Raw genomic sequence first — 23586 nt, 5'->3', positions numbered from 1 at the left:
TCCTTAAGGTGCTGGCCAGCTACTGTATTGCCTAGGTGGATATCTATCTGCCTGCCTACTCATTTAGATTTCTGTAGGCTGTTTGTGGAAAGAGAAGGGCCTACTGTTGAATCAGGGTTAGTCTGTTCCCTACACATCCAGCTTTGTTTCCTAACACTTCCAACCTGGTGGTATTGACTGGGAATCAAAGGCTCCAGTGTGGGGAGAACAATTGTTTGTTTATGTGTCTAACTCCCAAGTCAGACTGTGAACTCCTTGAGGGCAGTGAACCCTCCCTCACCTTAGCACAGACACTCTCTGGCTTTGTGGGCAGTTAAGAGTTAACATGTATTAATCACCTCCTATGTTCCAGTGTGTGCCAGACAATGTAAAGGACATTTTACATGAGCCTTATCTCATCTAATCTTCATAAGAAGTCTATAATGCACCTAAATTGTTAATATTCCCATGATACAGTTGGAAAAATTAAAGTTTAGAAAAAAGTGAAGTGTGCACCTGGGATCCCAGCGTAAGCAGCAAGTGCTTTTCCTTGTTGTCAACTAGCTGAGATTCAATTGGGACTCTCAAGGGAAGAGAACTAGATGTTACATACATTATGTCATTTAATAATCATTAGAGCAACCTTCATGGGTAAGAATTCTTTCACTTAACTAGTGCGAAAATTGAGGCTCAAAAGAGTTAAGTCACTTTGCAGGATCATAGAAGTATTGTGTAAGTGGGGAACTTCTTTTCAAAGCCACCTGTCTGGCTCTAGATTCCATGCGTTTGAGCATCCCATGACACTGGCAGTCACTCTGCCACTGAGCCAGCATCTGCCACGCTGAGAGTGTTCACATCCTTTTAAAGTTGTCCAGGCCCTTTGGGAGCCTGAAAGTCTGTTCCTGAGAGAACAGATTAGAGGATAGACAGCAGAATGGAGAATAAAGATTTTATCTTTTTTTTTTTTTTTGCATCCTTTAAACAAACTGAGCTATGACTTTCATCCCACAAAATTTTATTGAAAAATGTATACCAAAAGTGTGCGATATTTGGAATGGTGTGGTAATATAGACAATTAAGCTGCCACCTATGACACAAGATCCCATATAGAGCACAGATTTGAATCCTGGATTTTCTGCTTCTAGTCCAGCCCCTTGCTAAATGCACCTGGGAAAGTAGTGGAAAACAGCTTAAATGCTTTAATCCTGCCACCCCTGTGGGAGACCTGGATGGAATTGCTTACTTCAGTCAGTCCTTATCCCAGTTGCTGTTTAGCCAATAAACCAACAGAGGGAACATCTCGTTTTCTATGTCACTGTGCTTTTCAAGTAAATACAAATAAAATAATTTTAAAAAATATATCCAATTTAGGGCCCAGCATGGTTGCCTTGAGGCTAAAGTCCTCGCCTTGTATACTCTGGGATCCTATATGGGTGCCAATTATAATCCTGGCAGCTCCACTTCCCATACAGCTCCCTGATTGTAGCTTGGGAAGGCAGTCGAGGACGGCCCAAAGCCTTGGGACTCTGCACCAGCGTAGGAGACCTGGAAGAGGTTCCTGGCTCCTGACTTCTGATTGGCTCAGCTCAGGCCGTTGCAGTCACTTGGGGAGTAAATCATTAAACAAAAGATCTTCCTCACTGTCTCTCCTCATCTCATATATCTGACTTTGCAATAAAAATAAATGAATCTTTAGAAGTAAAATAAGATATATCCAATTCAGTATATTTGCAAGTTGTACAGCCATAACCATTATCTAATTCCGGAACATTTTCATCACCCCAGAAAGAAACCCTATACTCATTTGCAGTCATTTTCTGTTTACCCCTTTTGTTCCAGTCACTAGAAAAGAACCAATCTACTTTCTGTCTCTATGGGTTTGTCTTTTCTGCATATTTCACACAGAGGGAATCATACAGTATGTGGTCTCTTATGTAACCACTATCACTTAACATAATGTTTATTTTTTAAAATATTTATTTGTTTTTATTGGAAAGTCAGATATACAGAGGGGAGGAGAGACAGTGAGGAAGATCTTTCGTCTGATGATTCACTCCCCAAGTGACCACAATGGCTGGTGCTGCGCCAATCCGAAGCCAGGAGCCAGGAACCTCTTCCAGGTCTCCTACACTGGTGCAGAGTCCCAAGGCTTTGGGCCGTCCTCGACTGCCTCTTCTAGCGACTGCCTCTTCTAGGCCGTCCTCTTCTAGGTCTCCCATGCGGGTACAGGATTCCAAGGCTTTGGGCTGTCTTTGACTGCTTTCCCAGGCCACAAGCAGGGAGCTGGATGGGAAGTGGAACTGTCACGATTAGAACTGGCACCCATATGGGATTCCAACACGTTCAAGGTGAGGACTTTAGCCTCAAGGCCACCGCGCTGGGCCCAACATAATGTTTATAAAGTTCACCTATTGAAGCAAGTATTAATATGTAATTTCTTTTAATGGCAGAACAAGATACCATTGTATGGTGATCTCACATTTTGTTCATTCGTCAGTTGACATTTGGATTGTTCCTACTTTTTGGCTATTAAGTATACTGTTGCTATGAACATTCTTATACACATTTTTATGTGAACATATGATTTTAGTTCTCTAAGGCATATATCTAAGAGTAGAATTTCTGGATCACATAGTACTCTGTGTTTAAATCTTTCAGGAACACAAGAGTTTTTGAGGAAAATACTGTTTTCCACAGTGATTGTATTTTATTAATAAAATTTTAAAATTAAATTACAAGTTACTGGGAATGGGTGTTTGTGGCAGTAGATTAGCTGTCAATTAGAATGCCCACATCTTGTTGAGGAAGGACCTAGGTGTGAGTCCTGGTTCCACTCTCATTTCTGGCTTCCTGCTCTTGCACACTCGGGCAAGTGGCATGTAAGGGCGGGAGTGTTTGGGTCTCAGCTTCCCACATAGGAGACCTGGACTGAGTTCTAGGCTCCTGGCTGCAGCCTCATCCAGCCCTGGATGTTATAGCCATTTGTGGGATGAACGACTAGATGGAAGGTGTATCTCCCTCTCTCTCTTGCCCTCTTCCTTTCTCTCTCTCTCTGTCCCTCTGTCAAATAAAATAAAAATAAACAAAGTATTTGAAAGTACAAGGATACTTCAAAACATTTCTGGAAACTGGAATTAAGATTTGTTTATTTTGGTAACATAGAAATTTAAAATCCATGTTTTTTGTTAAGTACAAATATATGTGTATATATATATATATATATATATATATTTATTTATTTATTTATTTTAAAGATTTATTTATTTTTATTACAAAGTCACATATACAGAGAGGAGAGACAGAGAGGAATATCTTCCATCCGATGACTTACTCCCCAAGTGACCACAATGGCTGGTGCTGTGCCGATCCAAAGCCGGGAACCAGGAACCTCTTCTAGGTCTCCCACGCGGGTGCAGGGTCCCAAAGCCTTGGGCCGTCCTCGACTGCTTTCCCAGGCCACAAGCAGGGAGCTGGATGGGAAGTGGAGCTGCCGGGATTAGAACCGGTACCCACATGGGATCCCAGGGCGTTCAAGGCGAGGACTTTAGCCACTAGGCCAGGCCGCCGGGCCCAAGTACAAATATATTTTTTAAAGATTTATTTATTTCTATTGCAAAGTCAGAAGTACAGAGAGGAAGAGAGACAGAGAGGAAGATCTTCCGTCTGATGAATCACTCCCCAAGTGACCGCAACGTTCAAGGTGAGGACTTTAGCCACTAAGCTATCACTCCGGGCCCTACAAATGTTTTTTTAAGATTTATTTATTTTGGGCCAGGTGTGGTGGGCTAGTGACTAAAATCCTCACCTTGAGCGTGCCAGGATCCCATATGGGCACCAGTTCTAATCCCAGTGGCCCTGCTTCCCATCCAGCTCCCTGATTGTGGCCTGGGAAGGCAGTCATGGATGGCCCAAAACCTTGGGACCCTGCACCCACGTGGGAGACCCGGATGAAGCTCTTGGCTCTTGGCTTTGGATCAGCTCAGCTTTGGCTGTTGTGGTCACTTGGGGAGTGAATCATCAGATGGAGGATATTCCTCTCTGTCTGTCCTCCTCTCTGTATATCTGACTTTGTAGTAAAAAATAAATAAATCTTTAAATATATATAACATATAAGAGACTTATTTATTTTTATTGGAAAGGCAGATCTACAATTTACATAGACAGAGACAAAAATTTTCTATCAGCTGGTTTACTCCCGAACTGGCTGCAACAGCCAGAGCTGAGCTGATCCAAAGCCAGGAGCTAGGAGCTTCTGTGTTTCCCGCATAGGTGCATGGTCCCAAGGCTTTGGATCATCCTAGACTGCTTTCCCAGGCCACAAGCAGGGAGCTGGATGGGAAGTGGAGCAGTCAGGACACAAACTGGTGCCCATATAGGATCTCAGCACATGCAAGACGAGGATTTTAGCCACTGGGCTATTGTGCTGAGCCCAGTTCAAGCATTTTTTAAAGATTTATTTATTTATTTTTTAAAGATTTATTTTTGTTTTCATTACAAAGTCAGATACACAGAGAGGAGGAGAGACAGAGAGGTAGATCTTCCGTCCAATGATTCACTCCCCAAGTGACTGCAACGGCCGGTGCTGTGCCGATCTGAAGCTGGAAGCCAGGAGCCAGGAGCTCCTCCAGGTCTCCCATGCAGGTGCAGGGTCCCAAGGCTTTGGGCCTTCCTTGACTGCTTTCCCAGGCCACAAGCAGGGAGCTGGATGGGAAGTGGAGCTGCCCAGGATTAGAACTGGCACCCATATGGGAGCCCGGGGCGTTCAAGGCGAGGACTTTAGCCTCAAGGTCACGCCACTGGGCCCTAAAGATTTATTTATTTTTATTTTAAAAGAAGATTTACAGGGAGTAAAGAGAGAGCGGGAAAGAGAGAGAAATCTTCCATTCGCTGGCCTGCTCCATAAATGGCCTCTATGGCTGGAGCTGACGCATCCAAAGCCAGGAGTTTTCTTCAGATCACCCCCTTGGATGCAGGGGCTCAAGGACCTGTGCCATCCTCCACTGCTTTTCCAGACCAAAGCAGAGAGCTGGATTGGAAGTAGAACAGCCAGTACTAGAACTAGTAGCCAAATGGGATGCTGGCATTGCAAAGCAGAGGAGTAGCCTGTTGAGCCACCATACCAGCCCCACATGCATAGTATTTTGTAATATATATTTTATGAATGTTTTGAAAATCCCTAGCATGCACAAGTATCATACTTTTTGCACCAAAATAAGCTTATTTTTGGGTTTGGTTTTATTTCCCATAACCCTTTTGAAGTCCCCTCATATATAAGATACATACAGACAAGTGCCCATTTCATAGGCATCCAACTGGTAGAAGTATTCAAAAATAAAAATAGGTGTGTAACCATCACCTAAATCAACACTTAAAATTTTTCCAGTATGCACATTAAAAGCGTAATCTGGCTCCCACCTATTGTGGTTCTAATTTCTCCGACAACTAGATATGTTCTGTACATTTTCTGTTTTCTAAGATTTATTTATATATAAAAGTCAGATATACCTAGAGGAGAGACAGAGAGGAAGATCTCCCACCTGCTGATTCATTCGCTAAGTGGTTGCAATAGTCAGAGCTGAGCCAATCTGAAGCTAGGATTGAGCCAGGAACTTTGCCAGGTCTCACATGCGGGCTCAGAGTCTCAAGGCTTTGGCCCATCCACTCCTGCTTTCCCAGGCCACAATCAGGGAGCTGGATGGGAAGCAGGGCTGCCGGAATTAGAACCAGTGCCCTATGAGATCCCATCGTGTGCTAGGTGAGGAATTTAGCCACTAGGCTATCATGCTGGGCCCATATTTTCATATAATCATTGACGATTTAGGTATGACATAGCTCTTTTCCAATTTTATATTGGATTGTTTTCTTAATAGAAGTTTTTCATATGTTTTAGAGTTTGGTCCTTTGTTAGTTATGTAATGCAAATATTTTCTCGCACCCTGCAGCTTACTTTGTTACTAATTGGATTGTTCAATGAATAGAAATCCCTAATTTTAATGTCCAATTTGTCAACCTTTTTTTTTGTGATTTGTGTGATTAAGTCTTCATGTTTCGAAGGACATGAAGATCAGATCCTAACGTGTGTGTGTGTGTGTGTGGTGTGTGTGTGTGTGTGTGAGAGAGAGAGAGAGCCTGTGAGTGAATGTTTATGTATGTGTGAATGTGTATGGGAGTGTGTGAATGTGTATGTATATGTGTGTGAGCATATGAGTGAATATGTAAGTGTGAATGTGAGAGACTGAGGATGGGTGTACATATGTGAGCATGTGAGTGTTCAAGAGTGTGTGAATGTGTGCATGTGTCTACGTATCAGAGTGTGTGTGTGTGTATGTGTGTGTGTAAGGAGATGCTGTATTACTCTGCTAAGTAAAGTTTCTTAGGGCAGAGAGGACACTGTCTCCCTAAGAGAGAGAGAGCTGGCAGGAGAGAGACTGTGGAGGCAGGGCACCCCCAGAAGGCAGCGCCTTGGGCTGTGTTCCCAGCTGTCAAGCGTGTAATCTGGAGTGAAAGAGAATCCAAGAGAATGCCACTGATCTCTTACTCACCTCTGCACTTGCAGACCGCACCAACCGTTCTTTCCTCACCACTTGAACATAGGAGGCAGAGACAAAATGTGCACCCTGCACAGTGCCGTGGCACAAGGCAGGAATGAACTGTCCTGGCCCAACCGCCTCCTTAGAGCCCTTAGGTTGGCTTTTAACCTGGTGCTCCTTTTCTTTCTGATTTCCCCCCAAATTGTTTTGTTTCTACTTAGGAAAAGGATGATGAGCTGGCTGCAGTATCAAAGTAAAGTTCAGACTGCTAGCCCCCTGCCAGGCTGCATAGATAGAGCCCCTTCCTCGAATCAGGACGGACAGGAGCTGCTTGTTCTTGGAGAAGGAGTGGGAGCAGAGAAAAGAATTAATGAGAAGGGCTCCTGAACTTTCGGAGGGGCTCTGTGGCCCCGGCCCCCCCGGAAACCACTGTCGTCCCCCGAGCCCCTTGGCCGCTCGTTAGTTGCTCTCCAGACTAGAAAGCCTTGGTTTGTGCTGTGGCTGGGTGGGGCTCTAGCTGCAGTTTAGGCTCTGACCCTCCAAAGGGGAGGTGGGGGAGGGAGCAGAGGGTCACAGCTCAGTCTGTACCATTTGCTTGTCACCTTGAGAAGTCCCACCTTGTCTGGTAAAACCTCCTTTCAGAGGCAGCCACCACAAAGGGCTCTTATGAGAGCGGCTGCCCCTGCCCCCACCTCCACTTCCACTCCTTCACCATTATTTTTCTTTGGGGGCAGAGCTGAGAGGCCTTCTTGCTATGACTCTAAGGGGCTGTACTTACATTAAAAGGATATTCAGGATCTAGAGCCTTTCGCCCCCACAGCCCTCTGCCCCAGGCCCAAAGTCAAAGATTCGTTTATCTGAGTTTCTGGTACCTTCAGAGGACACACAAAGGGATAGGTAAGACTTTCCTTCCCCAAAGAGCATCCTGTCTTTTCCTCTGTCAGCTTCTTGGCCTATCTGGAGATTGGACAGAGGAAGAAAGAGTTTCTATTCCTAGCAGACCTCAGAACGGTAACCAGATCCTTGATGAGGGTAGGGTGGGAAGGAGAAGCTGAATCCCACTGGGTGCTTTTAAGAGACTTTATCATGCCGTACTTCAAGGGTAGGTTCTAGAGTTCAACTTCTAAGATCGTTGTTTTCTTCTCTTAAGGATTTACTTATTTACTTGAAAGTCAGTCACAGAGAGACAGAGAGCTTCCATCAAGTGGCTCTTTCCGCAAATGGCCACTTTTGCCAGGGCTGGACCAAGCCAAAGCCAGGAGGAGCCTGGAATTCCATCCAGGTCTCCCATGTGGGTACTTGGGCCATCTTCCTTTGTTTTCTCAGATGCATTAGTCGAGAGCTGGATCAGAAGTGGAGCAGCCAAGACTCAAACTTGGTGTTCATATGTGATGTAACATTACAGGTAGCAACCTAACCTACTGTTCCCTGCAACCCCAGCCCTTTCATGGGTTTTCTGCTTCTCCATTTGCTGTGACCTTAGTCAAGTTATTTAATCCCTTTGAGCCTTTGCTTTCTCATCTATAAAATGATGCCTAGTCAATAAGGTAACTATGCAGCTTGAGATAATGTGTTTAAATATTTAGCCAGTATGTAACACATTGAAAGCATTCAGAAAGTTGGTTAATCTTACCTACTGACTGATGTTATTCAAGTCATCGGTTTGGACCTCTCTTTACAGTATTTCTTCTCTCTCCCTCAGGGACTGTGCCAGGCCTCAAACTAAACCAGGGGAGTCTAAGAATATAGTATGACCTGAACTTTCTCTCTACCTGTTTTGTATTTGTAACTATCTTACCTCTTCTGTGTTCCCTACATTAGGAGAAAGCATGAGGTAGCGAGATTCTCACATATTGAAGGGAAGCCACACATACACACACGCACACAGAGTAGTTTCTTAACTTGACTAAGTGATGTACATGTATGCTTGCTTGGGTGAAGCTTGCGTGCATCCATTCTCTGGCCTTGTTTTAAAAGGTAGGAGATAGGAAGCAACATGTTGGCATAGCTTGTTAAATGATCACTTGTGGTGCCAGCATCCCATATGGGCAATTCAAGACCTAACTGTTCCACTTTTGATCCATCTCCCTGCTAATACACCTGAGAAAGGCTACCTAGGACAACCTCAGTGGGATCAACGCGATGACTCAATTGACTAGTCCTCAACCTGTGAGTACTAGCATCCCAAATAGGCACTGGTTTGTGTCCCAACTCATCCATTTCCCAATACAACTCTATACTAAAAGCCTGGGAAAGCAGCAGAGAATGTCTGAAAGCCTTTGGTTCTTGCACCCACATGGGATACCTGGAAGAAGTGCCTGGGTTCAAGTCGGCTTAGCTCTGGCCGTTATGGCTATGTGGGGAGTGAACCAGCAATTGAAAGAATCTCACTCTTACTCACTTGCTCTTTTCTTCCTCTTCCTCTCTCTGTAATTCTGCCTTTTTAAGTAAATAAAAATAAGTCTTAAAAACAAATGGGGGCTGGCATCATGGTGTATTAGGCTAAGCCTCAGCCTGTGGCTCTGACATCCCATTTAGGTGCCAGTTCGTGTCCTGGCTTCTCCACTTCTGATCCGGCTACCTGCTAGAGGCCTGGGAAAGTAGCAGAAGATGGCTCAAGTCTTTAGGCCCCTGTACCCACATGGAAGACACAGAAGAAGCTCCTGGCTTCAAACTAGCCCAGCTTCAGCCATTGTGGCTTTTTAAGAAGTGAGCCAGCAGATGGATGATCTGTGTGTGTGTGTGTGTGTGTGTGTGTGTGTGTTTCTCTGTGTAACTCTGCCTTCCAAAAAAAGAAAGAAATATTTTAAAATTAATACATACAAACAACAACAAAAACCTCAAAAACAAAAAAGAGAGGAGGACTGAGTTGTACTATAATTAACTCCCAAGATCCCTACATCCAAGGTAAAGTTCAGGCCCCCCTGTGCTCTTTTTGTTTCTAGTCCAGCTCTGAATAGATGCTCTGAAGTCAGCAGTGCAGGACAGAATGGACAAACAAGGTCTTATTGGAGGCACAGACCCAAACAAAGCCAACTCAGACCAAACACAGGAGCCATGTCGGCTGTCTCATTGATTCCACATACGGCCCTTCAAGGGCAGCAGGCCTTGTGTACCTAAAGGGTCTACCTTCTCTCCCATATCAGCAAGGTTTCTGTTCAGTGACTGGTAGGTGAATGCTTGGTGAGAGACAAAAAGCAGCCTCAAGGTTGGATCTTGCCTGAAACTCAGGAACAGCTCATCCGGGGAGCTGCTGTGGAGGATGATGTGACAAGAAGGGAGCATGAGATGGTCTTTCCAAAACCTGAACATCACCACGATCTCTTTCCTCTTTTTCTGTTATCAATATTATTTTTTCCTTACTGTCTCAGACTTTAAGGAAACTGTGAGATTAATCCCATCAGGAATCATTTGTGAGCTGTTTGGATGACATAGCTGCAGGTCATGTTTTTTTAATTTTCCAAAGAGAGCTTATTGAGAGTATTGCCTTAAAACAGAAACAGTCTAGCTGAGCCTGTTGGACAAGGCATACTTAGAAGCAGGAAGTGGCAGTGAGAAAGAGTTCCTGGTAGAAGCATTGCTGGACCCATTAGGCTGTGCAGAACAGTTTGGATGACATGTTGTGGGAAGCAAGCTGTTTATGCTTGGTGGCGTCTGGGCAAAGTCATAGCTCTACTCTCCACTGTTGCACCTGCCCTCCATTCCCACCCCACAGGAAAACAGGGTGAAAGCCTGGCCTCTTGGGAACCTCCTGAAGAGCTGGGTGAATAAAGGACAAGGCCAGAAGGCTGTGTTGGAAGGTCAGGAGGCTTGAGGCATACCGGGCAGATACCATTCCACATTTTATCTTGTGTGTCCTTCATCTGTCCAATAGGGATTGCACTGTGTGTTCTTCTGGAGTGGGAACAGAGACTGAAAGAGATTAGGAACATACTTGGTCACTGGCAAAGCCAGGCTCTGAACAGGACCTGCTAAAGCAAGAGCTGTGTTGCCCTGCTGTATATTAGAGAGGGGAAAGCAGGCTAGTAAGATGTTTGGGGGAGGTAAGGCAAACTCCTTGCAGGTTACTAGCTGGGCTTCCGTGCCACTCTCCATTCCTGATCTGGACCTTAACTAGTCACTGAATTCTTAGAAGATCATTTTCTTTGGGATACCAGTTGGGGAAAAGTTAATAATTGGTTCAGATCCAGGTTTTTCTATGTACTTTATCATTCTTGAGTCCACTTGACACTGGAATAGGGCCAGGTAAGAAGCGTCTCGGTGTGCCTCACAAAGGGAGGAAACGGACATTACTTGGCTACATATTCTGCTCTCTCATTTAATCCTTTCATAAGTTCTGCAGTATAGATGTTGTTAGTCTCAGCCCCCTTCTCAATACAAGATGATGACTAAATAGAATAACCTGCCCAAAGTGTCACAACTGGCAAGTAGAAGATCTTAGATACAAATCCAAGTCCTTAAGACTCTGCAGCCAGAACTTAAAGCTTGTTTCCATTTTCTCTCTCTCTCCCGCTCTTTTATCCTAGGAATTTCTTTCCTAATTCCTGAGCAGTCTTACTTCTTCTACTGAAAAGCATTTGAGGCTTTCTGTTTCTAACTGATGCTTTCCTTGGACATTGAGTTGCCTTTCCTTCTGATTCTCACTTTTTTACTGCCAAAGTAGGGTCTGTTTTATGCACCTAGGGGCTCTGTTAGTTCATCTTTGTTTTGGGAATTTCCTGTTAGGTTTTGGGATCTTCCTTATTCTCTTGAGTGAGGTCATCCTTACCCCCTCACACGCAGTCCATCAGTCTGAAGTTACGTCGGTTATATCTTCAAGTGTACCCATCATTATCATTACTTCTCACCATCTCCATTGCTGCCTCCTCACAGGGCTGTCTGCTTCTTTCCTGGCCCTTTCATACTCAAAGTGATCTTTTAAAAATATAACTCATATCATTTCATCATCTGCTGCTAAGATCTAGTGGCCTCATAACCTACAGAATAAGAGTTTGCCACATGAGCTCATGATTACAAATAAACTGTAGGTACATCCATTTATCTGCCAATGTTCTTTCTCTAGTGGAGGACAGCTATTTAATTTAGCCTACAAGTTGAGACACTTCTAAGAAAGAAAGGGAATCCTTGATGAAACTGGGCAAATCAACGTAAAAAGGGACTGTTCAAGGCCAACTGGGGTTCTGGTTTCTTGATTCCAATGGCCTCAGAGGTCATTCTCTCTCTCTTTCATGCAGTTCTTTGAGATGTCACTCTGTCTCAGTGATGCGTTTCTTGGCCTGTGTTGAACACTGCACATATTTTTACCCTCATTCCATGGCACCTTTGTGGATCTGGTACTGTCCTCATCTAACGGAGTATGCTTTAACTACCTGTGTGTTTGTGCTGATCTCCCTAGAACATAAACTTCAAGAGATTTTAATTTCTTTTGTTTACCACACTATATCCTCCATGTCTATGCTGTACTGAACACCATAGCAGATAGTAACTTCTGTTAAATATGAATGGATTGGCAGAGGAGTGTTGAATTTCTTGGTATTTTTAAGTTTTTAAAAATATATATATATATTTATACATATATTATATATACTATATATTATACATAATATATATTATATATATATATATTTCATTTTATTTGACATGAAGAGCGACAGAGAGGGAGATAGATTGCTCCAATCTAATGATTCACTCTCCAAATGCCTAGAATAGCCAGAGGTAGGCCAAGCCAAAACCAGGACCCTGGAACTCAATCTAGGTCTCACACGTGGGTGACAGCAACCTAGGTACTTGTCCCATCAACACTGTCTCTCAGGATATGCATTGGCAGGAAGCTAGATTGAAGAGCTTGGACTTGAACCAGATACTCTTACAGGATGCAGGCACCCCGAGTGGAGTCTTAACCGTTGAACCAAACACCTGCCTCAGAGGTGCGTCTCTTATAGTCTTCCTCACTAGAGTCCTCTCATATATCATGTTTCTTGTTTCTTTATACTTATTTTAGCAAAATCTCTGGCAACCTGAGATCCTAGACAAATCCCTAATATGCTCTTGTGCCTGAGAGAAGCTAATGACAGACATTGCCATGATTCCCTACACTGAGACTTGGACTTAGGGGGAAGGAAAACTATGTCCAGACAAGCAGAGTTCTCTGGATTGCAAGAGGTGGGAAACGATTTCTTACCTGTGGAGAAGTCAAATGTCAGGGCCTCTGCCCTGGTAGTTATGATACGGTAAGAGTCGGTGCCAGGACTTTGGACTACACCAGCTTCTGTGGTTGCTGCCAGAACCCATGACTTGCTCAAAGACAGATGCTGGAGAGCTCCAGGTAGCTTGCTTTCTGGTCTTTTTTTCTCTGTCACACTTGTAGCTGCAGAAATGGGCCTGTATTTGCAGGGTAAGCTGTATATTAGGGTTAAGCCTTTCTTTCCCCAGGACGGTAAAGGTTCCTTTTCTGAAAGTCTCAGAGAAAAGGAGCGAGAGGCAGACCACTTGTTTCTCACTGAAAATGGCAGTTGGAATCTCTCCAGCAAATGCAGAGGGAATGTTAGAATTTCTAGGGCCCCTCAGAGTGAGTTTTAGATTTGATGAAGATGGGAATTACTGTGAAAAAAGGGCCAGGGAAGGTGCAGGAGTTGGATCCCTCGGACCCAAATGGACAACAGGAGGCACAGGAGAAGTACAATCCTTGTGGCTTTCTACAGTGTTGCTCGTCCTGGAGCTTCTGATAGGACTGTGCAGCAGCAGTGGTGATAGGGAATCAGAACAGCTTATTGCAAAGTCACAGTACTCGAAGTAAGTACTAAAAATTAGTAAGTACTAAAGAAGTACTAAAAGAGTTCAAGTAACTGTAGCAGAGAGCCTAGAAATGGAAACTAGGGCAGGAGTTGGGGGTGGGTGGGGGGCTTCTGATTCCTCATAGTTTCAATATCAGTTTGGAGCCAAAGAGGCTTGGCAAACAGTTTTGTAGCAGAGGAAGTCATTTTGTGAGACAGAAGGAAATTCCCGTGGGCATTACCCTTAATTCAGAAAACCAAGTCCTTTGCTGTCTGCTCTGTGAACTTAGCCCTCTGTCCCTCCCCCAAGATCTGTCCACATAGCCTGTCTTCTGACACCTGTGCCTCACGTACTAACATCACGTTCAAAGTCTAACTTGCAAGGCTTACCTTGAAGTCACCACCTCTTGAGCTATTTACTCTCAGTCAGAACACGTCCCTTTTTTTACTATCACCACCCCCTTTTTGTTGTAATTCTGTTGCAGCTAATCTCTTGAAAAGTAAAACAAAAGAAGTTCTATGTGCCCATCTCGCGCACATGAATATGAACCCATTGAGGCAGAGACCCTGACTTACTTCACTTTACCTGAGGTTAGCCCTGTTAAGAGGAAAGAAGGATTGATGCATCCATTTCCCCTGCTGCCAGCCCTGAAGTGCTTGGCACACAGTAGAACCCCCACAGCAGTTTGCTGGCTAAAATTGATTCTGGGTTAATCAGATGAACGTGTTATACAGTAGGCTGACCTGCCTCTTCCCCTCCCACTCTGGGCAGTGACCCGCTTTGTGGCTGGTACATCATGATCCTGGCTCAGTTGTACTTCTAACGGGGGCACTATTTGCTTTGCTTAGTCCTTATTCAGATTCTCCCTTTGATCTCTGCTGCCTGCCCCAGCTGGATCCTACCATTGTTCTGCCCAGGGAGCCAGCATTCTCCCTCCCAAATGCAGGCCTTTCCCTGCCCTGTGTTCTGAGAATGGCACCTAAGGAATCTGTGGCAATGGGGACTGCCAGAATCGGACTGTGAGTGTGGCCTGTCAGTCCTTATGGGGTCCAGTCTGGACCAGCTACCTCCTTTCTGTCTGCTCACTCATTTCTTGTCATCTTGGAGAGCTTGTTCCTCAGCTGGATGGCAGGTGCCATGGACTGTGGATTGTAATCATGAGAGAGTCTGGATTAACCTTTTGACTAAAAATCTTCTATTCCAAGAAGTAAGGAGAGCAGTGATAATGTGCATGGGCCCTAGAGCCAGACTTCTGTGACCTTTTCTCTCTCTCTCTCTCTTTTTCTCTTTCTCTCTTTAAAGATTTATTTAGTTGAAATGTAAGAATGAGAGGAGAGAGAGAGAGAAGGAGAGAAAGAGATCTTCTGTCTACTGGTTGACTCCCCAAAAGCCCACAAACAGCCAGGGCTGGGTTAGGTCCGAGTCAGGAGCCATGAATTCCATTTTGATCTCCCACATGGGTGTCAGGGGCTCAAGTCCTTGGACCCAGATTGCATGGAATCTAATCTTGCTCTACCACTTGTCTGCTCTGATTAATGACCTCAGGCAAACAGGAATATTTTAGTGCCTCTTATACTTTAAAAATATATATATTTATTTACTTATTTTTTTATTGGAAAGACAGAGAGGAAGATTTTCCATCCTCTGGTTTACTCCCCAAGTGGCCACAATAGCCAGAGCTGAGCTGATCCAAAGCCAAGAGCCAGGAGCTTCCTCTAGGTCTCCCATGTGGGTGCAGGGTCCCAAGACTTTAGGTCGTCCTCTGCTGCTCTCCTAGATCACAGGCAGGGAGCTGGATGGGAAGTGGAGCCACCAGGGTACAAACTCGTGCCCATATGGGATCCAGGAGCCTGGAGTCTCCTCTAGGTCTCCCACATGGGTGCAGGGTCCCAAGGCTTAGGGCCATCCTTGACTGCTTTCCCAGGCTACAGGCAGGGAGCTGGATGGGAAGTGGAGCTGCAAGGATACAAACTGGCACCCATATGGGATCCAGGTGTGTGCAAGGTGAGGACTTAGCCACTAGGTTACTGCGCTGGGCTCCTCTCATGCTCTTGATGTCATTGAATTCCTATCATAGACTAGGGGCAATTCTAGAATGCCACAGAGGTAGCAGTCAATAAAACAAGAACGGGCTAATACACTTGAAATACTTAAAGCACTAACTAACGTATAATAAATACTGAGCAAAAATATGAATAGTCTGTTCCTCAAAATACAGCCATCCCGCTTTCCTGAGAGCATGCATTCTCAGGGATCACCTCTAGCAGCACCTGAAGGACCAGATCTTTCTGAGAGAGGAAGAGCTAACATCAGGTTCCAGATATGGCCTTAGATACAGGGCAGCACTGGTGGCAATGGCCTTTCATTTCTGGCGTTTTATTTTTGAGGTTGAATACATGAGCTGGGTAAAGATCACTCTGGAAAATTTATGAGTGTTTAGTTCCATAGAAAGCGAAGGAGGAAATGACCCTGGACTGCCTTGATTCTGCCCAACCCATTTGTACTGACAGCACAGCACCTACCCAGCTGTGTAAGAAGGATACTTAGGAAGGCTACAAGGTTTGAGCAGTATGAGCAGACAGCCTAGAGACATGAGCTGTAAGGAGGGAGATAAGTCTGTTTGCCTCCCCACTGCCAGGGCTCTCTGGCTATAGTGTAGAGGACCTTCTTTTCAGGGAAGAGGTGGCTTGGGAGTTGGAGAACTGAACCCAGGAAGGAGGGTGAGGGAGGGTGGATGTGGTGTGGCCTGAGAGTTTTACCTTCGCTGTCTCAGGTCATTCCTCATGGGGCATGCTGCCAAAGGGCTGTTGAGACTCCTAGCCTGATTCCTGGCAGGAGGTAAAGTCTCAGCTCAAGGCTCGTGAGTCATTGCCTGTGGTTTACAGTGAAAGTCCAAGCATGATATGGTCTTTATGGGGGGTAGGGTTGGATGTATGTTGTAACATACATTTCCTGGGCAACAGTAAGTTCTCCGGCTATCACAACACTTAGGGAAGGATAGCTGTAATTCTGTCTGAGGCTCAGCACCTCCCTTCTAGTGTCTCCCACCTTCTCTCTGCTGCCCTCTCCCACAGGGGGTTCTCAGGAATGAATGCCCTGTTGCACAGAGAGGTGCCCTTGACATGAGCTGCAGGATTCTTGGGTTGTTTCCCGTGGGAGTTGTTCTTGGGGACCTGCTAACTTGGCTGGGACAGTGACAGTTGGCAGTGCATGCCAGGCTGCATAGGGACAGGGGAAGTCATTCCAGGCCTTTCCCAAGATTCTGAAGTGCAGCCAGGTTTGGGACTGCTGGACACCACATTCTGTCATTTCTAGTGCACTCTGTTCAGTCTTCAACCATGATTTCAGCTTGGTTCAGGCAAGTATATAAAACTAGACATAGCATTCTGTGTACTTTTAAAGTCATGGTTCATCCTTTGGTGAGGGGAACATGTAATATCATGCAATTGTAGCAGGGATTGTCAACCTTTTTCTCACTGCCATCTCCCTAAGGAAACTTCTAAGACATTTATTTTCCCTAGTGACTCTTGCTCAGGAAATTGTAAGCTGTATACACAGCTATATACCAAAAGTCTATTTTTGTATTATTTGTATAGCTAGCTAAGTGTGTTTATCCCTCAAGAATCAGTTTCCAGCCTCTTGGGGGAAGCATCATTCCCATGATAAGTGTTTGAATCAGCACAATACAATAGAACCACAGTGGGGAGTCGGGAATGGCAGGTGAGCCTCCAGAGCTTTGTCACCCTTGTTTCCTCTGACTGTGATCACAGTGTCATGATTTGCCTTTTGGGTCTCTCCACCTGGCACCTCCATTTTGTTCTTTCTCTATCCTAGATTTTTTGGGGCTTTTTTTCATCTAGAGTATGGAAATTAGGGAGTAGTTTTCATTAAAACTAGTCTTCTGTGCAACTTAGGGAAGATGATGTTGTACACCAGCCCCCCTAGATGTCATTCCTTTGGAAGAAAGAGCCTGTAAACCTATGGAATATTCACAGCAAGACATTAAGGACCCAAAGACCAAGAGGGAGTAAGGATGTATGCTGGAGCTGCTGATCAGAGTTGAGCCGAGGAAGTCTGGTTTTTTTTTAAAGATTTATTCATTTTATTACAGCCAGATATACACAGAGGAGGAGAGACAGAGAGGAAGATCTTCCGTCCGATGATTCACTCCCCAAGTGAGCCGCAACGGGCCGATGCGCGCCAATCCGAAGCCGGGAACCTGGAACCTCTTCCGGGTCTCCCACGCGGGTGCAGGGTCCCAATGCATTGGGCTGTCCTCAACTGCTTTCCCAGGCCACCAGCAGGGAGCTGGATGGGAAGTGGAGCTGCCGGGATTAGAACCGGCGCCCATATGGGATCCCGGGGCGTTCAAGGCGAGGACTTTAGCCACTAGGCCACGCCGCCGGGCCCAAGGAAGTCTTGATGTTAATCCCAGGAGGCTTGGCTGTGATCTTCTCTCTTAGCTGTAACCCAGTTGGGAACCATTAGAGTTCTGATGGCAGGCTATCAGAGCCCTTTTCTTTGGTCAGACAGAATAAGCAAAGACTGGGTCTCCTCTCTCTGTAGAAACTGTCAGAGGCCTGCAGTGTTGGTGATGGAAGGTCCTTTGTCCTGAGTCTGCAGAGTCTTTACCTGGCAGTCACCAAGCAAGAGGTACAGAGGGGACAGAAGCCTCAAGGCACAGGTGAGTAGTCCCTGAGGTCTCTGAGAAGTGTTGATGAATGAAAGCAAAGTAACATTTTCCATTTATTTCTCATTGGCACTAGCTACTTTTCAAAGGTATGGATTTTTAGCCTGGTAACTATCAAATGTGACAGTGCAGATATGGAACATTTTTATCATGGCCAGGAGTTCTAAGTACTCAGAAGATTTAGCAAGAGGGGTAGATATTATAGTGTAGCTGGTCAAGCTACTACATAGGATGGCCACATCTCACATTGGAATGCCTGGTTTAAGTCCTGGCTCCTCTACATTTGATCCAATTCCTGTTAATGCCACACCCTAGAGGGCAGCAGGTGATTGCTCACATACTTGGGTCTCTGCCACCCACATGGGAGACCCAGATGAAGCATTCAGCTTTTACCTGGTTCATCCCCAGCTCTACTGTGTGCATTTGGGGAGTGAACCAGTGGGTGAAAGGTCAAGAATACTCTCTCTCTCACTCTTTTGCTCTTGCTCTTGCTCTTGTTCTTGTTGTCTCACTCTCGCTGTTGCTCTGCCTTTCAAATAGCTGGATGGGAAAAAGGAAGAGGAAGAAGGTTAGCAAGAGGACTAGGAGAAAGTTGAATTTCCATACTCAAGACATGTCAGGGAATGAAGTATAGGAGAACAGTTGGTTATTTTCAGTCAAGGAAACTCTTACCCTGGTTGCTGAAAGTGGGCCAGGGCAGTCTTTGTGGTAGAAACAGGACTTTCTGGAAGCCAGCTGAAGATTGAACTGGGGGCTCCTTCTGGCTGTTTATGTGTTGATACCAAAGCCTGATCCTTAGCAGCTGCTTAGGGAATCCAAATGTCTCCCTGATAGGAAGAAGGCATTCATCACTATCTTCTCTTGATCTTTTTTATTTTAGCAGATCTGCTGACCTCAAGCAGTGCCACCATACAAACTGCTGACAACCAACTTGTGGATCAGCCAGAACAGCCAGTCGTCTCAGCAGCAGCCCTTTCAGGGCCTGAGAAAGAGCCCGCTGTGAGTCCCGAGCAGCTTCCTGAGTGATGTTCTGGGCAATGGAAGAGTGGGCACCCATCATCCCAAGCTGGAAGCCCCTGGCACTGCCCCCCATGGACAGTCTCAGCCATGTTGAGGGCTGTGTATAACCAGGCTTCCCATCCGGGCCTGTGTGGAGGGAGAGTCCTCCTTGCCGTCTGCTTTCAGCAGCCCTCATCCTTGGCTCCTAAGTCACCTTGTCCCATCTCCAGTGACAGTGTGTGAGGAGGAGGGGTACACACATCACTCCTCAGAGTCTTATATTCACTGCATGACACAAAGCTCAAAACACATGTCCGCCACCTGCAGAGGCCTCTTCTTCTCAGCAGTGGCCCTGAGAAGTGGAAGGTTCCTTTCCTGAATTAAGTGGTGCTGATTCAAAACCCCTCTTGGGATAGGCATGTGGCATGGCAGTTAAAACTCCACTTGGGACACCTGTTCAAGTCCTGGCTCCTTTGCCTCAGATCCAGTTTCCTGCCCACATGCACGCTGGGAGGCAGCAAATGACAGCTCAGGTGCCACCTATGTGGAAAACCCAACTTAAGTTCCTGGTCCCTGGTTGTGGCTTGACTCAGCCCAGGCTATTATAGGCATTTGGGCAGTGAACTAGCAAAAAATCTTTTTCTGACTGAAAATAATTTAAAAAATTGTTAAACTCCGTTCACTTAAGTTTGTTTGATTGGTTTTCCCTAGGTTATTTCAACCTCTTCTCAGAGACCTCAGCTATCAAAAGCCAAGAGGAAGAAGCCAAGGGGACTCTTCGATTAACCTGTCCCAACTGCTGGGGATGGCCTTAGAAAGGAGCTAGCCTGGCAGCAGAATCCCTGAGACAGAGTCCTGGACAAGCAAGCTGAAATCCATGGCCCCTAGCTACTTGATGGGAGGGGCTGCAAAGGCAACAGGAGCATGGCTCTCACCCATGGGGCACTGTCCTTGCCTGGTCTAGTGGAGACCAGTCTCTGGGCATCTTGCATTTGCTTTTGATGGAGTTTCTCTACCAGGACCCAGCTAGAGAACGAAGCAGTAGAAAGGCACAGAAAGTCTGCCTTGCCAGGTTCTCCCCAGGGACCCACCTGACTTCTTGGCAGAGAATAAAGCACACTCTCTTGGACTGCCCTGCCTTTGCCAGGACCTGTCTCTGTGGCCATACACCTTACCTGGCCTCCCTGGGTCCCCCACCTCATGGCTGCCCCTGGGTGCAGTTGGCATCCTCTGTCCAGCTCCAAAGCCTGCATCTGGACATTTTGATCTCAGGATCCTTGTCTGTGGTGGGCATAGGACAAGAAACTAAGCTGGTGTTCTCCTGGGCCAAGCCTGGGTGTTTCTCTGTGACCAAGACACAGACAACATGTGAAGCCACAAGGAGGGACTGAAATAACAAAGAGCTTCGAGGTCTGGGGCCGTGGGAGGTTCCAGCTGGGGGCGGGTGGTGGGGGGCAGCAGGAGGCAGGGGGAGAAAGAGGCAGGGGAGGTAGGCTGCTTCCTCCTTCTCCACTGTACTTTAAATAACCCTGTAACTACCCAGCTAGGAAAGCTAGGATGACAGAGAACAGGAAATGACTGGGGGGTTCCCTGGGACGACAGAATTGGTCCATAGAACTCAGAGCGTCAAGCAGGAAAAAGGGTGCAGATTAAGGGCAATCAGTAGAGTCTGAGGCAAGTAGAAAGTTCTTCATCACTCCACAATTGGCCAAGTCCCAGGCTTCACTGCCAGGTTTTCCTTTCTTTTTTTTTAAAGATTTATTCATTTTATTACAGCCAGATATATACAGAGGAGAGACAGAGAGGAAGATCTTCCGTCCGATGATTCACTCCCCAAGTGAGCCGCAACGGGCCGATGCGCGCCGATCCGAAGCCGGGAACCTGGAACCTCTTCCGGGTCTCCCACGCGGGTGCAGTGTCCCAAAGCATTGGGCCGTCCTCAACTGCTTTCCCAGGCCACAAGCAGGGAGCTGGATGGGAAGTGGAGCAGCCGGGATTAGAACCGGCGCCCATATGGGATCCCGGGGCTTTCAAGGCGAGGACTTTAGCCGCTAGGCCACGCCGCCGGGCCCAGGTTTTCCTTTCTTGATAAGACCACCTGAAGAGCCGTTTGTTGCCCAGCAAGTTAAGCTGCCATCTGTGCCAGTGACATTCCCGTATAGATGCTGATTTGAATCCTGGCTGCTATTCTGCTGATCCAGTTCCCTGCTTCTTAGTCTGGGAAAGCAGCAAAAATGGCCCAAGTACTTGGATCTCTGCCACCTGTGTGGAATACCCATGTGGAGTTCCCAGCTCCCAGCTCTGCCTGGCTCAGCCCTGGCCGTATGACTAGGAAGTGAACCAGCAGTTAGGAGCACATTTTTGCTCGCTCTGTCTCTGTCTTCCTCAATCTGTGTCACTCCACCTTTCAAATCAATCAGTAAGAATATCACTTAAAAAAAAAAAAAACACTGAAATTGTCCATTGATGAGAACAGAACAAAAGTAGAGTTCAGAGGTTCACTAAGAGCTGTCAGGTGCCTCTGATGATTCTGTCCCCTCCAGTGGGAGCTGTTTCTGTCCTAATGTCAAGTCACAGTGAGATCACTATCCAAGCCACAATGAAAACATTTTATAATAATGTGACACTTACTGAGCAGCTTCTGTAGAGCAGGCCCTCTGGTTGGAGCCTGGTGTTGAATCCTCACAGCATGACATGTAGAAGATACTGTTAACTCCCCTGGCAGTGAAGTCTTTGGTTCTGGGACTTATCAAAGGTCCCATAGTAATAACAGCCAGGATTCAAACCTAGTTGGCCTAGTACTCTACAACAGTGTTCTCCACCTAACCTGGGAATACTTTCTTTTTGTTCCTTTTTTAAATTTTTTTTTAATTTTTGAAAGATTTATTTATATTCTTATTGGGAAGGCAGATTTAGAGAGACAGAGGACAGCTAGAGTGAGATCTTCCATCTGCTGGTTCATTCCCCTAATGGCCCCAACAGTAGGAGCTGAGTTGACCTGAAACCAAGAGCCAGGGGCTTCCTCTGGGTCTCCCACGTGGGTTCAGGGGCCCAAGAACTAGGGCCATCCCATACAGTTCCCAGACACACTAGCAGGGAGCTCAGTCAGAAGCGAAACATCCAGGACTCACACCAGCATCCATGTGGGATGCTGGCCCTGCAGACCGAAGCTTAGCTGACAGGGAACACTCGCCAGGAGAGATGTTAAATCCCTCTTTCTGGTCTGCCACTGTAACCATCCTTTTCCTCCTACCCTGCACCTTACCATGGTTGCTCAGCTCACTATGAACTCCCTGAGGCTCCTAGGATTTCCTTTCGACCATTTCCTGCCTCCCCCTTGAGTGTTTTACCTCGGGCCACAGAGCCCCCGCCCCCGGGGCGCTCACAGTTGGTGGTTCAGTCCACTCAGATTGTTTTTAGTTTCCTTGAGACCTGATGCCCACTGCCGTGTTTCCACATCTCCAAGGCATGGGACCAGAACGGCTTCTCCAGGAAGCTGGGAGATAACATAGCCCTTCACCGAGGAGGGTCCTTCCTGAGTTGTCAGAGCATGGTCTTGAGGGCACATCTCATTGGGGGACCAGAGAGATGCCTGTAAACCCTCCAAGGCTGTAAGGAAAAATCCAAAGAGTGCAACTTTGGATAGTGTGTAACTTTGGAGAAAAAGTTAAGCCCCAGCATGCCTGGTAACCAGCATGGCCCCTTTATTCCCAGAGGTTGCTGCTTCTGTGGGGGAGTTGTTGAAATGCAGCCTTAGAGACTCTGCAGCCGTGGCCCTGACTGGGGTACCCGTGCCCTTGAGCCCTCACCACCCCCCCAGAGCCCGGGGTGATGGCAGAGACACATGCATCTCAGGCCACACTGAGGAAATCCCCACATTGACAAATTGGCCTGATCAGGCTGTATTCCAGCCCTGCCCCTTGGCTTGGGCCCCTCCCTGAGGCCCCCAGCCTGGCCCAACCCCCTTCCCCCCCAGTCCTCAGGCACATAAAAGGGTCGAATTCTCGTGGCTGCTCCATAAATTTTATTCCGTAAATATTAGTTTTCCCTGTGTTTAATAAAGCAGTGGCCCACCTCCCCGCCTACCCACCCGCTCCCCGGGGCCGGGGCTGGGGCCAGGGCTGGCTGGTGGGAGAAGGGACTCTTTCAATTGCTTTGGAGTATTTTTAGCAAAAAAAATAATATAAGGTGGTTTACACGAGCAAGCCAGCAAACCAGGAGCAGAGGTCTTGGGACCTCGAGGAAGTTCCTGCAGGAACTCGACCTAAAAAGTAGAGAAATAGCGCCACCTAGGTTGCAAGACCTACTTGGCCCTACAGGCCGCTCTGCCAGCTGGCAGGCAACACAAGCACGCTCTAGGCTATGGGAGGAATCCCTCATTGCTGGGCCGCCTCATGCCTCATGTGGGGTATAAATGGGGTGAGAGCACCTCACAGCAATCCTGGAACCTCGGAAATCCCACCAGGACCATTCTCTTCCCATCATCAAGCAGTTAGTTCTCTGGGTCAAGCAGTTTCCCCAAAAAAGCAGTGAAATTTCAGAAAAGGGAAGGGAGAAGGATGCTTTTCACTATGCCTTCCCTGAGTACAAAATTCTTAGGATACCCTTGTGCCC

At 46.4% G+C, this 23586-nt stretch overlaps 1 protein-coding gene across 2 annotated transcripts in view; it reads left to right on the top strand.

Moving 5' to 3' along the window:
- The window catches only part of NHEJ1 (non-homologous end joining factor 1), a 96471-nt gene extending 76365 nt beyond the window's left edge, over positions 1-20106 (top strand). The window contains exons 6-8 of one of the 2 annotated variants that reach the window (XM_058665025.1): positions 17850-17967; positions 18857-18972; positions 19684-20106. In XM_058665025.1, the coding sequence (XP_058521008.1) occupies positions 17850-17967; positions 18857-18972; positions 19684-19758 (309 nt within the window). In that variant the 3' untranslated portion in view covers positions 19759-20106. Of the gene's footprint in view, positions 1-17849; positions 17968-18853; positions 18973-19683 lie in introns of both variants that reach the window. The other variant, XM_058665024.1, reaches the window with a different exon arrangement.
- The last annotated feature ends 3480 nt before the right edge of the window (positions 20107-23586 follow it).

Source organism: Ochotona princeps, chromosome 5 (genome assembly GCF_030435755.1).
Source record: "Ochotona princeps isolate mOchPri1 chromosome 5, mOchPri1.hap1, whole genome shotgun sequence".
In the NCBI taxonomy this organism is placed as follows: domain Eukaryota; kingdom Metazoa; phylum Chordata; class Mammalia; order Lagomorpha; family Ochotonidae; genus Ochotona; species Ochotona princeps.
Note: the sequence above shows the minus strand (reverse complement) of the source record. Positions and strands in the feature narration are given on the sequence as shown.